Below are 15,931 nucleotides of genomic sequence, written 5' to 3' on the forward strand. Positions count from 1 at the left end.
GACAGAATACCAAACTATATTTACTGTTTACAGTAGTAAAGGACAACAAATAATGTACAAATTGGTGAATAAACACAATAGAACAAACATCCCACCCCAAGCCCGTACAGCAAAACAAAGGAAAGAACACTTTTTGCAGGATTTCAAGCAAGCAAGAGATGGCAGGTCATTGTCAGGTGACTGTCAAAGTCAGAGAATGGCTGTCAAGCAGCAATGGATCCTTAAAGAAGGACAACAGGCAGAACTATGAACATTGTAATTGGCATAGAGCCCAAGGTATGTCACAGAACTGGAGTCACCATACTAATACATGACATCGAGCAGCGGAGCACAAATCCATGAGAAACACACACAGTCACCTTTCCATGGGTTTCTTTTGCAACCACACTTTGAAGTAGCTCTTTTATACAATATGTAACTGCAAATTCAGGAAACTCAAACTTTTTTATAAGGAGACCATAATCATTAATCAGAGGCAAATATTAGAAGTCTGAGGCCCCAAAACAATTACCAGTTGAGAAATGGGGTACTTTATCCATGTTACGAAAAGGGCAAAAGCTAGTTTTTATTGTGCCAATCTTCATTCATGTACCCTTCACCAGGTACTGACCAGAGGGATAGTGTCCTGCGCTTCAGGGAGTAGAGAGACCTGGGTGCACATTACTGAAAAACTCATTGCGTGTTTTTTCAAGGACCAGTCCAGTTTTTCCCTTCAACTTTACCACATGCTTGACAAAGCCTAAACTTGCAATACTTAGCATTGTAGTAACCTGTGCCTACACCAAACAGTAAGTCAAATCCTGCCCTCCTTGTCCCACAGCCGCAGCAACTGGGAGAACGATAACTACATGATTACAACATGATTACAACAAGGAGCTCAGGAGCATCTCAACTCTGGGCTGAGAACCTGGTCACAGATGAAGCTGACATTTGACAAGTCTTGGGGGAAAATGTTTGGGAGGGGAGAGAAAAGCAAAAATGAAAAAAACCTCACAACTCCGTTTTATCTAATCAAAAAACAATCTGACTGGCCCAATTTAAACTGTAGACATGTCTCTGTAGATGCAGTTTTGCAGAAGTGCACCCGACAGAGAGGGTTGTTTGGTGACTGTCCTCGGCTTCCACAGACTCCGTGATCAGCTTGGTCGTGTGCTCACCATTCCACAGCGAATGCAGGGTGCAGAATGGTCCCTCTGGAGACTGCACCTCCCGTCTGCTGCTGGAACACGTCAATGGTGTCTTCGTCCTCCATCTCCAGCTGTCGGTCATGATGGCCAGCCCAGTGAGAGGATACAGGAGATGGCAGAAGGGAAAAATGAATGGGCACAGTGTTCCCTGATCTATTCCCCCATACTAGAGTCAGCCTGCCCACCTCTGGTATGGGTCATGGCAGGAAAGAAGTGTCACTGTGGAGCCACAACTGCTTACTCACCGTTAATCCAACTAATTTCCCCTAACAAAACTTAGGAAGAATAGTCACAGCTAAAAACTTTTAACTGTCCGAAAGTCATTAAAATTAAACTGAGATGTCTAAACTTTACATTGAAAGTGACACAGACTCCGATTGCAGTGAAGTACCTCCCCAGGGTGTACAGAAAGTACAAGGGGTCATAAAGTAAAAGACCAAGAAGAGAGACTCTCACTGCTGGTGCTCCCTGCCTTCAGTGCCAGGGCAGAAGCCAGCAAACCTTTCCCATGTGTTTCTCTTCTGATAAATCAAGTACAGAAACATCCCCTAACCTCTTCCCATGCTGAACACAAAGGCATGGGCAGCAGTCCCCATGCCCGTCCCCCCCAACACACACCAACCCCGGCTGGGAGCCAGAACATGTCTGCAGCCTCCTCAGGAGAAGTCTCTCTGCCCCTGCTGCAAACACGAGAAATTCCCAAGGCGACAGCCAACATCTGTGCTGTCACCTGACCTGTCGTGTCTGGAGCTTTCAGAGGGTACTCCCAGCCCTTCCAGGCCTTTTTCCCCCACCCTGCTCCCTCCCTTGGGCATTCTCAGCCCACCACTCTGTCTCATGAAGACAAGTTCAAAAAGTAGCTAAAAATTAAGTGTTTCAAAACTACTTTCATTATTTGACATAAATGTTCTGCAAAAAGATTTTCACATTGTAAGGGAGAAAACAAGCTACTGTCTCTATTTTACAGGGACAAAACCAGGACTTCCAGAGATTAAGTGATTGAGGCCACAAGGCCACCAGGGGACAGCCAGAGCTGCCACCTGAACTTCGGTCTGAAGCACAGATAGCTCCAAGCCTGAAACTCTGCACCACGAGACACACCGTGTGGCAGGCACATGTGTGAAGCAAACCCTGCGCTCACGGTAACAGGGAGGTATGACAGCACCTCCTTCCCACCAATCCCTGAAAGCACAATGCTTGCAGGGCATGAGACCTGAACCCAAGGCCCATCTATAAACTGACTAAAGTTGCAAACGAAGAGTCTTGGACAACTGGTGGGAAGGGGCTTCTCCTCGCCTTCCTGGTTGATTCCAGGTCATTCTCCAGCTAAAGACCCAGGGCTCCCAAGCCTGGGTGTCTCCAAACAGCAAGGGTAACATGTGATAGAACCATTATATCATCTGAAAAAGTTTATCCCAAAATACCAAAATTTTTAAATCTGCTAAGAATTATTAAGAGCCAGGCGTGGTGGTGCACATCTGTCATCCCAGCACTCAGGAAGCTGAGGGAGGAGGACTGTTTCAAGTTCAAGACCAGCCTGGGCTACAAAGTAAGCTCAGGGCCAGCCTGAACTGCACAGGGAGATCCTGTCTCAAAAAGCCAAAAAAGGGACCAGGGATTTAGCTCAGTAGTACAGTGCCTGCCTGTCAAGCACAAGGTTCCAAGTACAATTCCTGGTACCCAAAAAAAAAAAAAAAACCAAAAATTATTCAGAAAATATAAGACCCACTTTAACATTGCATGGTTTCCCCTTACATTACAAACATAAAACATAAATAATGAAGAAAATAAAAATCAGAAATGGGAAAAAGGGGGAAGGGGACCAAAACATGGTGGGAAGGGAAGGGATCACAGGAAAGAGGATGAAAACAAGGAAGAGGTGTCATGTGCACAGACAGCTCCCCACGAGGAATGTGATCATTACATACTGCAAACACAGGCTAGTAATACACATGGGGAGGAGAGGCCCTGTAAACATTCCTGAAACACAGAAAACACAGGCAGGCCCGGGGCACAGCCAGCCACATACCTGCGCTGGAGTGTCTGTTTCATTAATGGGCTGCCCATCAAACCTGAATCTAATCTGTCTCATCGACAAGCCCTGGAAAGAAAACAGAATTACGTTAAATCTTCACAGCTGAATTTAAAAAAAAAAAAATCAAGAACCAAAATACCAGAATTCTGCACAGACACACGCATGTGCCTGGTGAGCAGAAATACTGTGGCCGCGGCCATATCCCAGCGCTCTCCTGGCCGCCTTCCCGCCACCTCACTCGGCACCCTGCCCTGACTGCCCCTCCTCCCAGAAGCCAGCAGGACTTCTACACAGGGCTGGCACTTCTGGTTCCCCCTCCGCTGGCACCTCTGGTTCCCCCTCCGAAAGCTCCAGACACGACAGGTCAGGTGACAGCAAGGGACAAGGGATGAGGTAAAGGAAGCCAGGACGACAGCCGGAAGGAGGGGCATTTTCCATCCAAAAGAAGGGCATAGCCATCTCATCCGGTCCAAGGGGCAGGTGAACAGAACTGTTTATCAGGCGGCAGTGTTAAAAAGGCAGGTGTCTCCACGCCACCTAGCAGCTATCCAGGAGTGGCACTGATGAACACACACAAACCCCAGGGACAAAGCCAACAGCAGGGGCAGGCATACAGAGGCCACGCTCTGGGCACTGGACCCTGGAATCTGGGGGTCAAGGGACAACAACTGCAGGCCAGGGTGGAGGGGCCATAGCACCTGGTGCTTCAAAGGTCACAGCCATACCCTCAAGTCAGCCAACAGCGCCCCAACTCCAGGAAATTGTCCCGTGAAGCTAGCAAATGAGACACCTACTTCCCAGAGATCTAGGTGAGGACACCAGGGACAAGTGGCCAGCCAGAAGCAAGGAAAAAAGCCCACCCCTACCCCCTCCACCCTCCAACTCACTTCTGGGACACTTGGTGGAGCATGGGAGCTCAGCAGTCCTCAGATTACAGTGTCTGGGCCCCCAAGGCCACCAGCCCTGGGCAGGCAGCCCCTGCCAACATACCCACCCTCCCGCACAGGGCGCCAAGAACATTCAAGCGAAGATGCCAACAGGAAGTCAGACCAGAAGAGGAAAGGGAAGTGAGACGGGAAGGAAGGCAACAGCAGTTACAGCCCACACACACACACACACACACACACACACACACACATGAACGGGCACCCTCAGAGCTCTTAGGGAAGTAAAAGAAACTATATATGCACATATCCAGAAAACACAGAGTGAGTTGCCTCTGGGAAAGAAAGAAAACTCAAAATAACAGGAAAAAAAATTTTTGTAAACTAAAAATCACCACAGAAATAAAAATGACCAGCAGGGTGTAGTGGTGCATGTCTAAAATCCCAGTATTCCAGAAGCTGAGACAGGAGGGTCACAGGAAGTTCCAGGCCAGCCTGGCATACATAGTGAGATCCAGGCCAGCCTGAACTGCACAGCTAGAGTCTGTCTCAAAACAGACACAGACAGACAGAAAGAAAGAGAAAAAAAAAAAAAAAAAGAAAGAAAGAAAAAAATGGCCATGTAAAGTGGGAAGATAAAGTTAAGAAAAGTTTCCAGAAAGGAGACTAATAGCAAAAACAAAATCTGATAGAAAACATGAAAAAAACTATCAAAGAGAAAATACTGAAGATAGTCACCTGTAGGAGGACTGGAAATTCCAAAAAGGGGGAGTAGAAATTACAAAAGGACACAGGCTGGCAGAGAACTCACAGACTCCCATTTCCTAAAGCCAAAGTAAATTTCTAAACAGGAAGGGGCCACAGAGCACTCTGAAGGCAAGCACCTGTGGGGAATCTCAGCTGGCCACTGCCAGAAGCCAGCTGTGGGGCTTTCCAAGACAATGCAAGTGACACACAAAAACAGAGAATCAGAATGTAACCAGGCATGGTGGCACACACTTGTAATCCCATCACTCAGAAGGCTAAGGCAGGAGGACTGCAAGTATCAGCCCAGTGGAGTCAATTTAATGACCTAGCATAACTGTCTCAAAAATAAAAAAGGGCTGGGGATATAGCTCAGTGGGAAAACTCAGGCTCTAATGCCAGTACTGAAAAAAGAAAGGAAAGGGAAAGGGAAGAGAAGGGAAGGAAAGGAAAAAAAAAAGAAGTCTATGCACACAGAGACTCACACAAAACCACAGTAACTTCCATAGAAGAAAATGGACTGCAACCTGGAGGCTACCTATAACCAAAGTCCCGAGTGGGAAGGTCATTTTCAGCTGTCCTCTTTCTGAGATCTGAGAGGCTATGCCCCAAGGACAGCAAGACTAATCCAAAGGGCGAAGAGGGAGTCTCCCAGGGGTACACTGGAAGCAGAGACGGCCCAGTGTGTGGCATCATGCCCTCCAGGCAACTCTCAGTGCAGAAGACAACAGAAATGGGGTAACCAATTAGTGATGCATGCCTGGAAACATGTACACACACAGCAACATGCAGACCAAGCCAGACAAGGGCAGGGGCAGCCAACCTAGCACTGTGGCTCCATCCCAGACAGTGAGCACCGCCCAATGTGGCCACGGCTGGGGGACAGTGGGATGCAGTGCGATGCGCATGGGGTGACACTCTCCACAAAGGGACCCCACATGGATCCCAGAGAGAACAAAACAGCCAAGTGAACCCAAGTATACCTGTGTGAGCCAGGCACTGTCAGCCCAACCAGAAATGAATGCTCTAACTAGTCACTTGCTATTTTGAAACCCAGTAAATGAAGGGAAATCAAGCAGTTTCTTTCCTTTGCTTGGCAGAGTGGAAAACCAAACCATCAACACTGACAGACAGTGTCTCCACAGGCAGAGGGACCTAGAACACACCATTGGCCACTCCTGAGAAATTCACAGGTCAAAGCTGGGACCCCCAGCAGCAGGCAGCACCAGGCCGAGCGCAGCCCCTAAAGAGCAGCCCACCCCAAAGGGACTTCGGGCTGGCCGGTGGCCCAGCTGCGCACCTGCCGCTCACAGTAGGCCTTCATCAGCTTGCTCAGCGGGGTGTGCCTCTTAATCTTGAACTGTACCACCGAGCCATCCTGCCCTGCCACCTTCAGGTTGATGTGGTCGTTCTCAGTCTTCACGCCCTCCTGCAACAGACAAAGCAGGGCTGGATGGTCCCAGGCCTCCCAGCAAGCCTTCGGGTCACCCATGGGGGTTTTCTTAAGGTCATTAGAACCAACCTAATTCTTTAAATTCCCCAGCAATTCACAGCCATTCATGTGACTGTTTTATTTTTACACAGAACTTATTTTTAACTTCCACCCTCTAAGCATCCATGTGTAGGAGACACTGCAATGCTGGAGTCCTCCAGGTTAATGCCAAGAAGCAAGCTCCTCTGACACATCCAGGAGAAAACCCACCTGTTTTAAAGCTCTCACACTGCTGGTAAAAACCCCATCCACAGATGACACAAGCTGCGCACCAGGAAATTCATCAAAACAGGACAGAGCGCAGGCAACAAGGGGGACCACCGCGGCAGCCTGTGTGTGGACGGCAAGCCCCTGCCCAGTGGGCACAAAGTGGGCAAGAGCCATCTTCCTTGGAGGGTGGGGCTCAGCCTGACCTGGAGCCAACAAGGGCTCTGCAGCACAAAGACAACAGAGAAAAGCAGGCACAGGAGCCACTCCTGGAATTTTACTCTTCTGTAACTCACAACTCACACAAACTAATCAACAGCAGCTACTCGTCGTTTCTTCTGGCCTGGAAACACATTGTGAACTGATCAGAAAGTTTTCACTCAGCGCACTAAGCCAGCACTGGGGCTGCTTAGCCTACAAGGGAAGTGAGATCCCACAACCACTTTCTGTTTTCTTGACTGGGGACATAGCTCAGTGCTTGCCTGGCAAGTACAAGGTCCTGCATTCCATTTCTGGTACCAAAAAAAACAAGTTTGAGCACTTTATCTTCAGTCGCCAGGCCCACTGAAGGGCCACTGTGCTACCTGGCACTTTCCAGAAAGAGTCCACGGAGCCATTTGCTTTTTAATGAAATGAGACTCCCCAGTGGCCTGAAGGACCAGGCCTCCTGGCAAAGTAATGTCTATCTGTCTACTCACCCAACCCTGTGCACCCAGGCAGCAATGGGGGGTGGGGGGGCCTCTGGAGCTGCCTCCCTCCCTCAGAAGGGGTTCCTGGGGGTCCTCAGTCTTACTCCCTACACATTGGCTTAGAAAAGGGCAGTGGGTGGGCACATGAGTCTCGGCCCATGTGGCCAGAGAAGCGGCCCCAGGGTGACAGCCTCCAGCTCACAGATGCCAGAAGGTGGCTCCAGCACAGGCAAGTAAGCACAAATGACTGGCAGCTTCCCTGCCACAACCAACGGGGTGCCCCACTGAGCGCCCTTCTGAGCTCTGAGCTCCTCTCCCCAAAAAGCAAAGCATTCACTGGCTTTTTTAAGGTTGAGTTATGTTCAAAACTGCCAGCCACAGGGTCAGAATGGAATGCCAGGGGCCGGGGATTTACCTCAGCGGCATAAGCGCCTGCTTTGCAATCAGGCAGTCGTGAGTTCGATCCCTGGTATCGATAAAAAAAAAAAAAAAAAAGCAGAGCGCCACCCCCCAGCACCTGTCACCGGCCCTGGAGCAGCCTTGCTTAGTAGTGGTACACACCTAAAATCCCAGCACTCAGCAGGCTGAGGCAAGAGGATGGCTGTGAGTTTCAAGGATTGCCCGGGCTTCATCAGAGAACCTCTCTCTCAATAAACCCGAAAACAATGCCCTCAGTTCACCGTGGTCAGTTCCCCACCTCTGTTGCCCAAGGGGACAACCGCTGTTTTCTCCCAGCCACCACCACACGGACCAGGTGTGGCTAGCGGGACCTGGGTCCCTGAGCAGAGAGCTGTTCCGAGCAGGACAGAGCCAGGGTTCCAGGCCTGTGGGTGGAGCAGCAGCCACTCGGTCACCACAGAGCGAGCCCCGGACTGCACTTCGGAGGTCAGTCGGCCCCACGTGGAGTTGATGTATTTAGCTTCATTAAGAGGACGCCCCCGCAAACCACTGAGGCCAGGCCGGCTCTAACATGCGGCAGGCAGGCTAAGCTGGGCTGGGGTGGGCTCTATCAGGACGAGGGTCCTAAGCGCTGGACCTCTGCCCCACCTACGGAGCCTGAGCAGACCTTGCAGCAGGAGCTGGTTAGGGCAGACCCCACAAACAGCTGAGGCAGAAAAGTCTGCACGGTCAGGAGCCAGCAGCCTGGGCCTTCCCAGGATTCCAGTCCAGCCTCAGCCAGGGCGAGCGCCCAGGTCCCGGAGTGGAAGACAACCTGCACCCAACGCCACCAAGGAGGGCGCGCAGCGAGAGCCGGAAAGACGTTCCGCCGCTCGCGCAGATGTGGCTGCAGACGCGCCCGCCGGACGCAGGACAGACGCCACACCGGCGCCAGAGCCTAGGACAGGGTCGCGGGGGGCGGGGCTCAGCGGGCGGAGGCGAGGTTCCAGGGGCAACACGGGGCGGGGCCAAGGGGCGGAGACAGTGGGCGGGGCTTCGGCGGGCGCGCCTCGGGGGCGGAGCGCGGGCGCGGCCAGCCTGCGCGGGCGCTGTGGGGGAGGGGCGGGAAAGGGGGGGAGGGGCGGCGGCCGGGCGCGGCCCCGCAGACTGAGTCCCATGTGGGGCCCGCGGCACGGCAGCCCGGCTCACCTTGGGCTTCTCCTCGGACATGGCTGCGCGGCGGCGGTGGCTGGCGACGGGCGGCGGAAGTGCAGTGCGGAGCAGGCGAGTCACGCTTTGGGCCCCGCTGCTCTCCCGCCGCAACTGCTCGCGGGGCCGCGCTTTATCCTCAAATCCCCGCGCGCCGGTTGGCCGGCGGGGATCACGTGGTTGGGCGCGTGCACGAAGCGCGCTCCCCGGTATCGGGCACGCGCCCGGCCGGTCGCGCCTCCCGGGGGTTGGAAGTACGTCACGGTCGGCACCGCCGCGAGTGCGCGCGGGCGCGCGGGCGCGGGATCGGCGTGCACCGCAGTGTCTAGAGGTCGGTAGCGCGCCGAGTGCCAGGTCAGCTCTGGGGCAGCTGAGCGCCAGCTTTGTCCCTTGCCGCCCTGCACCGATTCTCGTACTGACCCGAGTACAGACTGCGTTTATGGAGGAAGAGAGTCGGGGCACTTGGGAGCCCCTTGGTGGCTTAGGTAGCAGGCAGAGGAAAAGGGATGCCTCACCGACCAAAGGCAGGTGTCACCTCTGCAGGCCCTGGGGTGCCCACGCTGCTGACCTGCTCCCCTCACTGTGCACTTTGTTGGTGCAGGGTGCAGCAGGCAGCACAGACCCCATCCTTCTGCCATCTGCCCACCTCACCCATCATGGTCCTACACCCCTCCTGGGTGTTGGACAGATCATCAGAAGACCTCTCAGGATGGGGAAGGCCCCTTCTCACTGCACCTCTCACTCTGAACTCACCCAGGTTGCACAGCTTCTATTTCCCCACAGAGCCAATCTGATGTGTTCTGAAACCCAGAAACAAAAGTCGGGCAGGCTACCTATGCCCCTGTGTTGTGATCAGTTTCTGGGATGCTGTCCTAGTCCTCACAGCCACACCTCACTGTGACTCATTTTACACAGAAGAGAACTGAGAAGGCAGAATGACACGGCCAAGGTCACAGTGCTAGTAAATGATACAGCTAAGACATCAGGGTCTCCTGCTAGCTTGAGCAGTAGCCAGACCCTCTTGGTCCATGGCTCCAGAGGCCTCTGAGTATCTGGTTGGCTGAGCACTGTAAACAGAAGGTCCTGGGGAGCCAATTCTCTAGGGTTCCCTGGGGCACAGTCTCTTCAAAGCAAAGTCTTTTACTTTTACAACTCAGTCTGTGAAGGGTGCAGTCTTGCTCTGTCCTGGCTGCCTGAGACCAGCGGCAAGGAAATAGAAGTCTCCTTTTGTACCTAAGTGTCTACACCATCTCCCGAGGCCTAGAGACAGAGTGCCACCCATTTCCTGGGAAACTGAAGAGGCTTAGAGCCAAATATCCATTGACTTGAACTTCACAAATGTCTACCAGTCTTGAGCATTTGCATTTTCAGGAGAGTTGCGAGGTCTCTCTGTGACAGTTCCATCAGAGCCAACCTCACACCACAGCTGGCCCTGAGGTTTGGTTCTGCCTTCTGGCTTTGGAATGATGGCTGTGTCTGGCCAGAGGCTGTGCAAGTGAAGGGTCAGCTCAGACTGTGCATCTGGAGAGGGGAACAGTGGAGACCCACCCCTGCCAAGGTGAGTGTTGGGGTCAGAGCCTCCTCGGCTGGTGGGTGTAAGGTGACTTGGAGGCAGTCTGTACCCCATCAGCTCCAGGACACTGTTAATTATAAAACATGACATTGTGTGCACCAACACACATAACACTGTGATGAGCTATGATGGAAGACATTGGGCTCTGAGCCATTACCGTGAAAGCTGGCATGAAATGCAGTAGTAAATGTGCTGACAATAGGAAATTTCTTGAGCCTGTCCCAGCCTCTGAGGCTGAGGCAGTGACCAGCCTGGGTGGCAAGACTATCCCTCAAAAAAAAAAAAAAAAGTTTGGGGGCTGGGGATTTAGCTCAGCGGCATAAGCACCTGCCTTGTAAGCAGGCGGTCGTGAGTTCGATCCTTGGTACCGATAAAAATGAAAAAGAAAAAAAAAGTTTTTAGTTTTGCTAGAAGAGAAGCTCTCAAAACTGGAGCAAAAGAAAGCTTGGTTGCTAAAAAGATCAAATTAAAAAGAAACCAAGTTCCCTGACTGACGAGTTTTCAATTTTTTTTTCTCATTGAAATAAAATGGATTTGAAAAAAATTAAAAGCCACATGTGTGGGGCTGGGAATTTAGCTCAGCGGCATAAGTGCCTGCCTTGCAAGCAGGCAGTCTTGAGTTCGATCCCTGGTACCGATAAAAAGGAAAAAAGACCAAAAAAAAAAAAAAAAGCCACATGTATACTTTACCACAGGATAATACAAAACAATGGCCCAAGGGCATCGCAGGACAGAGTGACACACAACCATCCTTGCTAGCTCAGATTGCAAAAATAAAAGACTTGACTTTGAAGAGAAAGCCCTAGGGCACCCTGCCTCAGAAAGGACAGAAAGGGAATCCTCGGATTCCCAGCATTTGGTCCACAGTTATCCACCCACTCGTGAGGCCTCTGGAGCCATGGTCCAACAGGGCCTAGCTACTGTTTGAACAGGCAGTGGAGCTTGGCAACATCTCCTTGGTGCCAGGGTTTTTTTTTTTTCCCCCCCTTTTTTGTTTTTTGTTTTTTGTTTTTGTCAATACCAGGGATCGAACTCACGACTGCCTGCTTGCAAGGCAGGCGCTTATGCCGCTGAGCTAAATCCCCAGCCCCCACTGATGCCGGTTTTACAAGCATGCAAATGCAAGAGTTATGGGATGGGGGGGGGGCCTTCCACCACACTTCAGACAAAGGCCTGGGAGACAGGTAGTGTGTACCTGAGCGGACAGTGTTGGAGTAAAGAAAGTTGGAAAAGTGAGGAACATAAAAGGTCAGGAAAGCTATAAAAACTGAGCAATGCCAGCCCAGGAGTGGTCATGAGCACTACAATCACCAGCAGTGCCATGGAAGTGTGGCTGCACAAGGGGTTAGGAGCTTGCACTGGATTGCGGCTCGCTCTCAGTGCTGGACCGAGTCAGAGGATTTAACATTCACCCAGCTGGGGTTCAGTCTTGCTTTGGTTCCATTGCTTTCTATCTACCTAGTCTTCCTTGTAATGGTTGATACATCATATCAACTTGAGAAGTCCAGCAGCTTAACTCAACAGTTCTACACCCTGAGGTACAGAAGGCATGCCCTTAACTCTAAGATACTGTTCACTGTGTCCACTTGAGAAGTTTGCAAGTTTAAATGACTCAGCTGGGAGTGGGTAAATATCCTGAGCCTTTCAAGAGGAATGGAACACAGATGGTGTGGTCGGGTAGCCTGAATACAAAATAAGGAAGGAAAAAGGTTTGCTTCTTTGTACTTGTTGCTTTTGCTGGCTGCTGCCATGAACTGTGGCCCCTGTGCAGTGCCTCCTGCCTTGGAGCCAGCCGATTGCAGACTGAAACCTCCACAAACTGTGAGCTAAATAAACCTTTCTTCCTTCCACTTTGAGTGTAGGATATTTTGTGCCAGCAACAAGAAACATAACCAATGCCTGGTATTTAGCTCAGTGGCATAAGCGCCTGCCTGGCACATGCGCAGTCGTGAGTTCAATCTCTGGTACCAAAAAGAGAAAAAGAAAAACGAAACATAACCAAGACATTCCCTTTTGGAATGGGAATGTTTACCTGTGCCTTTGTGTGTCAGCAGTGTCTATCTTTTTGAATTTTACAGGGCTCACAGCTAAGAGTTTGCTTTAAATCTCAGAGGAGAATTTGGTCTTAGACTTTTCAGCAATGCTGGCTCTGTTAGAACTTTGATAACCATTAGAGTTGAACTAAATGCATTTTGCATAAAAGATTACACGTGAGTCTTTGGGGGCCTGGTTTGCAGTATAGTATGGTTTATGACTAGATGACCCCAAAGCCATGTGCTCATAGGTGTGGCTTTGGAGAGTGATTGGATCATGAGGGTGTGAAGCTCATCAGCAGAAGAATGAACTCATGGGTTTATGCTGTCTTAGTTACTTTGTTGTTGCTGAAAGGGAAGGTTTATTTCACCTTGCAGAATGTAAAAGTTTCAGTCCACAATCTGCTGGCTCCAAGGCAGGTGGCATGCCAGAGGGGCATCACAGAAGAGAAAATAGTTCCTGGCATGGCAAGCAGAAGGGAGCAGCAGCACAAGCCAAAAAGCAGCAAGCCTGCCTTCTTTCTGTCCCTTTTTATTCCATCCAGGGTACATACCTCTTGATGGGTGCCACCACATACAGGATGGAGCTTCCATTATCCACACCCTTAATCCGAGTATCACACCCTTAATCAATCCACACTCACATACCTTAAATCTGGACTCTGAGTTATTAACACAAAACTGGGATTTTGAACTGATGAGGTGCAGTAGTAAATGTGCTACAACAAGAAAGTATTTGAACCAGTCCCAGCACTCTGAGGCTGAGGCGGGAGGACTGAAAGTCCAAGGCCACTTTGGAAAAGCTATACCCATGACTGCATGAGGCTTTGGGAGGACATCTAGGTATAAGCCATAACTGTAGCTAAATGTGCTGTTGGACAGTAGAGCCTGGTCCAAGGAAGTATCCCATCAGTGGCGTTACCTGGGAAGGCCTGTTTCCCGTTCCTGCTCCTCCCTTCATGCCTGCTTTCCATCTGCCATGCTGCCCTGCCTTGGAGCTGGCCAACTATGGACTGAAACCTCTGCACACTGCAAGCCAAATAACCCTCTTCTCCTGAGAGTTGTGGGTTTGGGCATTGAGGCTTGGGGACAATAAAGTGACTGAAACAAACACTGAGGTCCCCACCTTCCCACCCACTGCAGACCCACAAGCCCCGCAGTGGGGGAGAGAACTGCTGATTCAAAGCTGATACAAGTAGCAGGCTGTGGCTGAGAGGGTGAGGTCACGGGACTGGGATGCGGAGACAGGGTGCTGAACGCAGCGCTGTTCGTGACCACAGCGGGAGAAACGGGAGATGGGCAAGGTAGGGAGGGCAGTCATGGATGCACTGAGCAGTGTGGCCCTGGACGGACAGACGGATGAACAGATGTGACCACGTGCACATGGAAGGGGCTGTGAAGGGTTGAGGCACCACATGCTGCTGCCTCATAGAGGGCTCCTGCCTGGACCAGACAACTGTCCCACCAAAAATAACCAGAAAACCCACATACTTTTTTCTCTTTTTTTGCTGCAAAATGCTTTATTTCCTTGTGGTCCAGGATTTGGAAGAGGACTCCAGAGAGGTGAAAAAGTTGTCTAGTGGCTGGAAGGAGAGGGTTAGGCCGAAGCCCAGATGCCAGGTGATGCAGGAGCCACTCAGAGGCTGCCAGCTCTGGGGCCTCCCAGCCTGGCTTAAGGGCAAGCCCGTGGAAAGGCACTCGTCCAGCCTGCCTGGGCCCTGCCAGCCTGCGGAGGTTAGTGAGGTGGTCACCCATCTTCCTGATGAGCTTCACCTCCTCACCTAGGAAGTGGTTCTCCAGGAAGTCAGACACTGGGTCTGTCTTGGCAGAGTCCAGGACGCAGAGTCCCAGAAGAGCTTGGTCCAGTTTCCACAGGTCAGGGCAGCTTCCGTGGCATCCAGGGTTTCACCCACTCATCCTTGGAAGGCTCCTGCACCTCTTGGAAGAGAGCACAGCCACTGTGCTGGTTTTGCATCCTCAGAAGACACTCGGTGCCCTTGTGTTTCTCCTTGGCCAGTTCACAGGAGAGATGGCCTGAGCCCACCAGAGCTACCTCATCACAGTGGCAGTGGTAGCCCAGAGAGAGGTAGGAGTAGGAGGCCTGCAGGGCGCATAAAATATTTTAAGAATCTGTTGTTTAACATTGCAGATGCCTACCAAAGTAGAGCCTTTCTCTTGGGACAAAGTTTCCAGAACAGGGGCAACTCAGTTTTTCCCCTGAGATATTTGGTGAGTAGCAGGCCATATTCATCAGCTTGGGGTGCCATAAATATACAGGTGGACACTGAGTATGGTGTTACACACCTGTAATCCCATCTACCTGGGAGGCAGAGGCAGGAAGATCACAAGTTTCAGGCCAGTCTGGGTAACTTGTGTCAAAACAGCAAAAGTGAGGCTGGGGATTTAGCTCAGTGGTATAAGCACCTGCCTGGTGAGGCTGTGAGTTCCTTCTCTGGTACCAAAAAGAGAGAGAAAAAGAGGAAGGGAGAGAGAGAGAGACAGAAAGAAACAAAAAGACAGCAAAAGTGGAACCTAGGCTGTAGCACCTGGCAGGGCTTCTTTGGGTTCAGTCCGCAGTACTACCACCAAGGAAAAAGGAAACAAATCGGGGTGGCTTGGACAACAGACATCTATTGCCTTATGGTTCTGGAGGCCAAAACTCAGAAATCAAAGCAGTTCAGGGTTGGGGCAGGAACCCCCCACACACTGCTGACGGCTACGTTCTTACCTTCTCACACGGCCTTCTCATTTCCCGTTTTTTTTTTTTTTTCTTGTACCAGGGATCAAACTCATGACCTTGTGCTTACCAGGGAAGCACTTAAGCCACTGAGCTAAATCCCCAGCCGTCATTTCCTTTCTTAACAGAACTGTGGCCCTGTGAAGTGAGAGCCCCACCCCACCCTAGGTACCTTTGACTGCTTTGGTCCGGGCCCTGTACCCGTGTGGACGCAATTGGAGTCAAGGCTTCTTAAACTCGTTAGAGTTTGGGGAGACATGTTTGGGCCACAGCACAAGCAGCAGACAAGCAGTTAGGCTGAATAGCACTTCAGAGTCCCTCAGGGTGGGGATGCAGCAGCTGGTGATAGCCGAATGTGTGGGCAGCCAGCTAAATGGCCAGAGGACTACTGCTCACCACGCAGCTGAGGCACGGGGCAGAGCTAAAGCTGGGCAGAGCTTCCAATGCCTCACAGCTACCAGGACTGGCAGCCACCCTGCCATCCACCAGCCCCCACCCCCACCTCCTGCCCTCGGCCCAGCAGCCTCACCCAGCAGCAGCACCCACAGTTGCACAGGCAACATCCAGGAAGAACATTGACAAAGGAAAGTGAGCCCATGCAGGAGAACAAAGCAGGACACAGTTATGACAAAGCCACTGAAGGGCGAGGGCCACTGGCGCTAGCAGATGGACCAGAAAGTCACTGAGGTTGGCACACTCAAGAAAGGGGACCGACAAATGTGTAGGACTGATAATCATATTACTGAGCTTTTGTTCGATCATA

At 51.4% G+C, this 15,931-nt stretch overlaps 1 protein-coding gene and 1 pseudogene across 2 annotated transcripts; both read right to left on the minus strand.

Annotated features, from left to right (window-relative positions):
- Sumo3 (small ubiquitin like modifier 3) lies at positions 1-8,983 on the minus strand. Of its 2 annotated transcripts, none has more exons than XM_003463944.5 (4): positions 8,826-8,983; positions 6,151-6,279; positions 3,217-3,288; positions 1-1,258 (listed from the first exon to the last, which is right to left on the minus strand). In XM_003463944.5, the coding sequence occupies exons 1-4, from the start codon at positions 8,844-8,846 to the stop codon at positions 1,154-1,156; spliced, it is 327 nt and encodes a 108-aa protein (XP_003463992.1). In that variant the 5' UTR covers positions 8,847-8,983; the 3' UTR covers positions 1-1,153. The 2 variants fall into 2 exon arrangements, with proteins under 2 accessions (XP_003463992.1, XP_063080705.1); XM_063224635.1 differs by lacking the exon at positions 8,826-8,983 and adding an exon at positions 6,553-6,910.
- LOC134470541 (uncharacterized) overlaps positions 8,906-15,931 on the minus strand; it is a 21,928-nt pseudogene continuing 14,902 nt past the window's right edge.

The sequence above is a fragment of the Cavia porcellus genome, unplaced genomic scaffold, assembly GCF_034190915.1.
Source record: "Cavia porcellus strain 051 isolate PalLab524CR breed Dunkin Hartley unplaced genomic scaffold, mCavPor4.1 scaffold_15, whole genome shotgun sequence".
NCBI classification, from domain to species: domain Eukaryota; kingdom Metazoa; phylum Chordata; class Mammalia; order Rodentia; family Caviidae; genus Cavia; species Cavia porcellus.

Coding starts and splice junctions, on each gene's coding strand:
- Sumo3 (XM_063224635.1), bottom strand. CDS start 6,726: ATGGCTCTTGCCCACTTTGTGCCCACTGGGCAGGGGCTTGCCGTCCAC. Junction 3,289..6,150: donor AGGCCTACTGTGAGCGGCAG/GTGCGCAGCTGG, acceptor TTTTCTTTCCAG/GGCTTGTCGATGAGACAGAT. Junction 1,259..3,216: donor AAACAGACACTCCAGCGCAG/GTATGTGGCTGG, acceptor CATGACCGACAG/CTGGAGATGGAGGACGAAGA.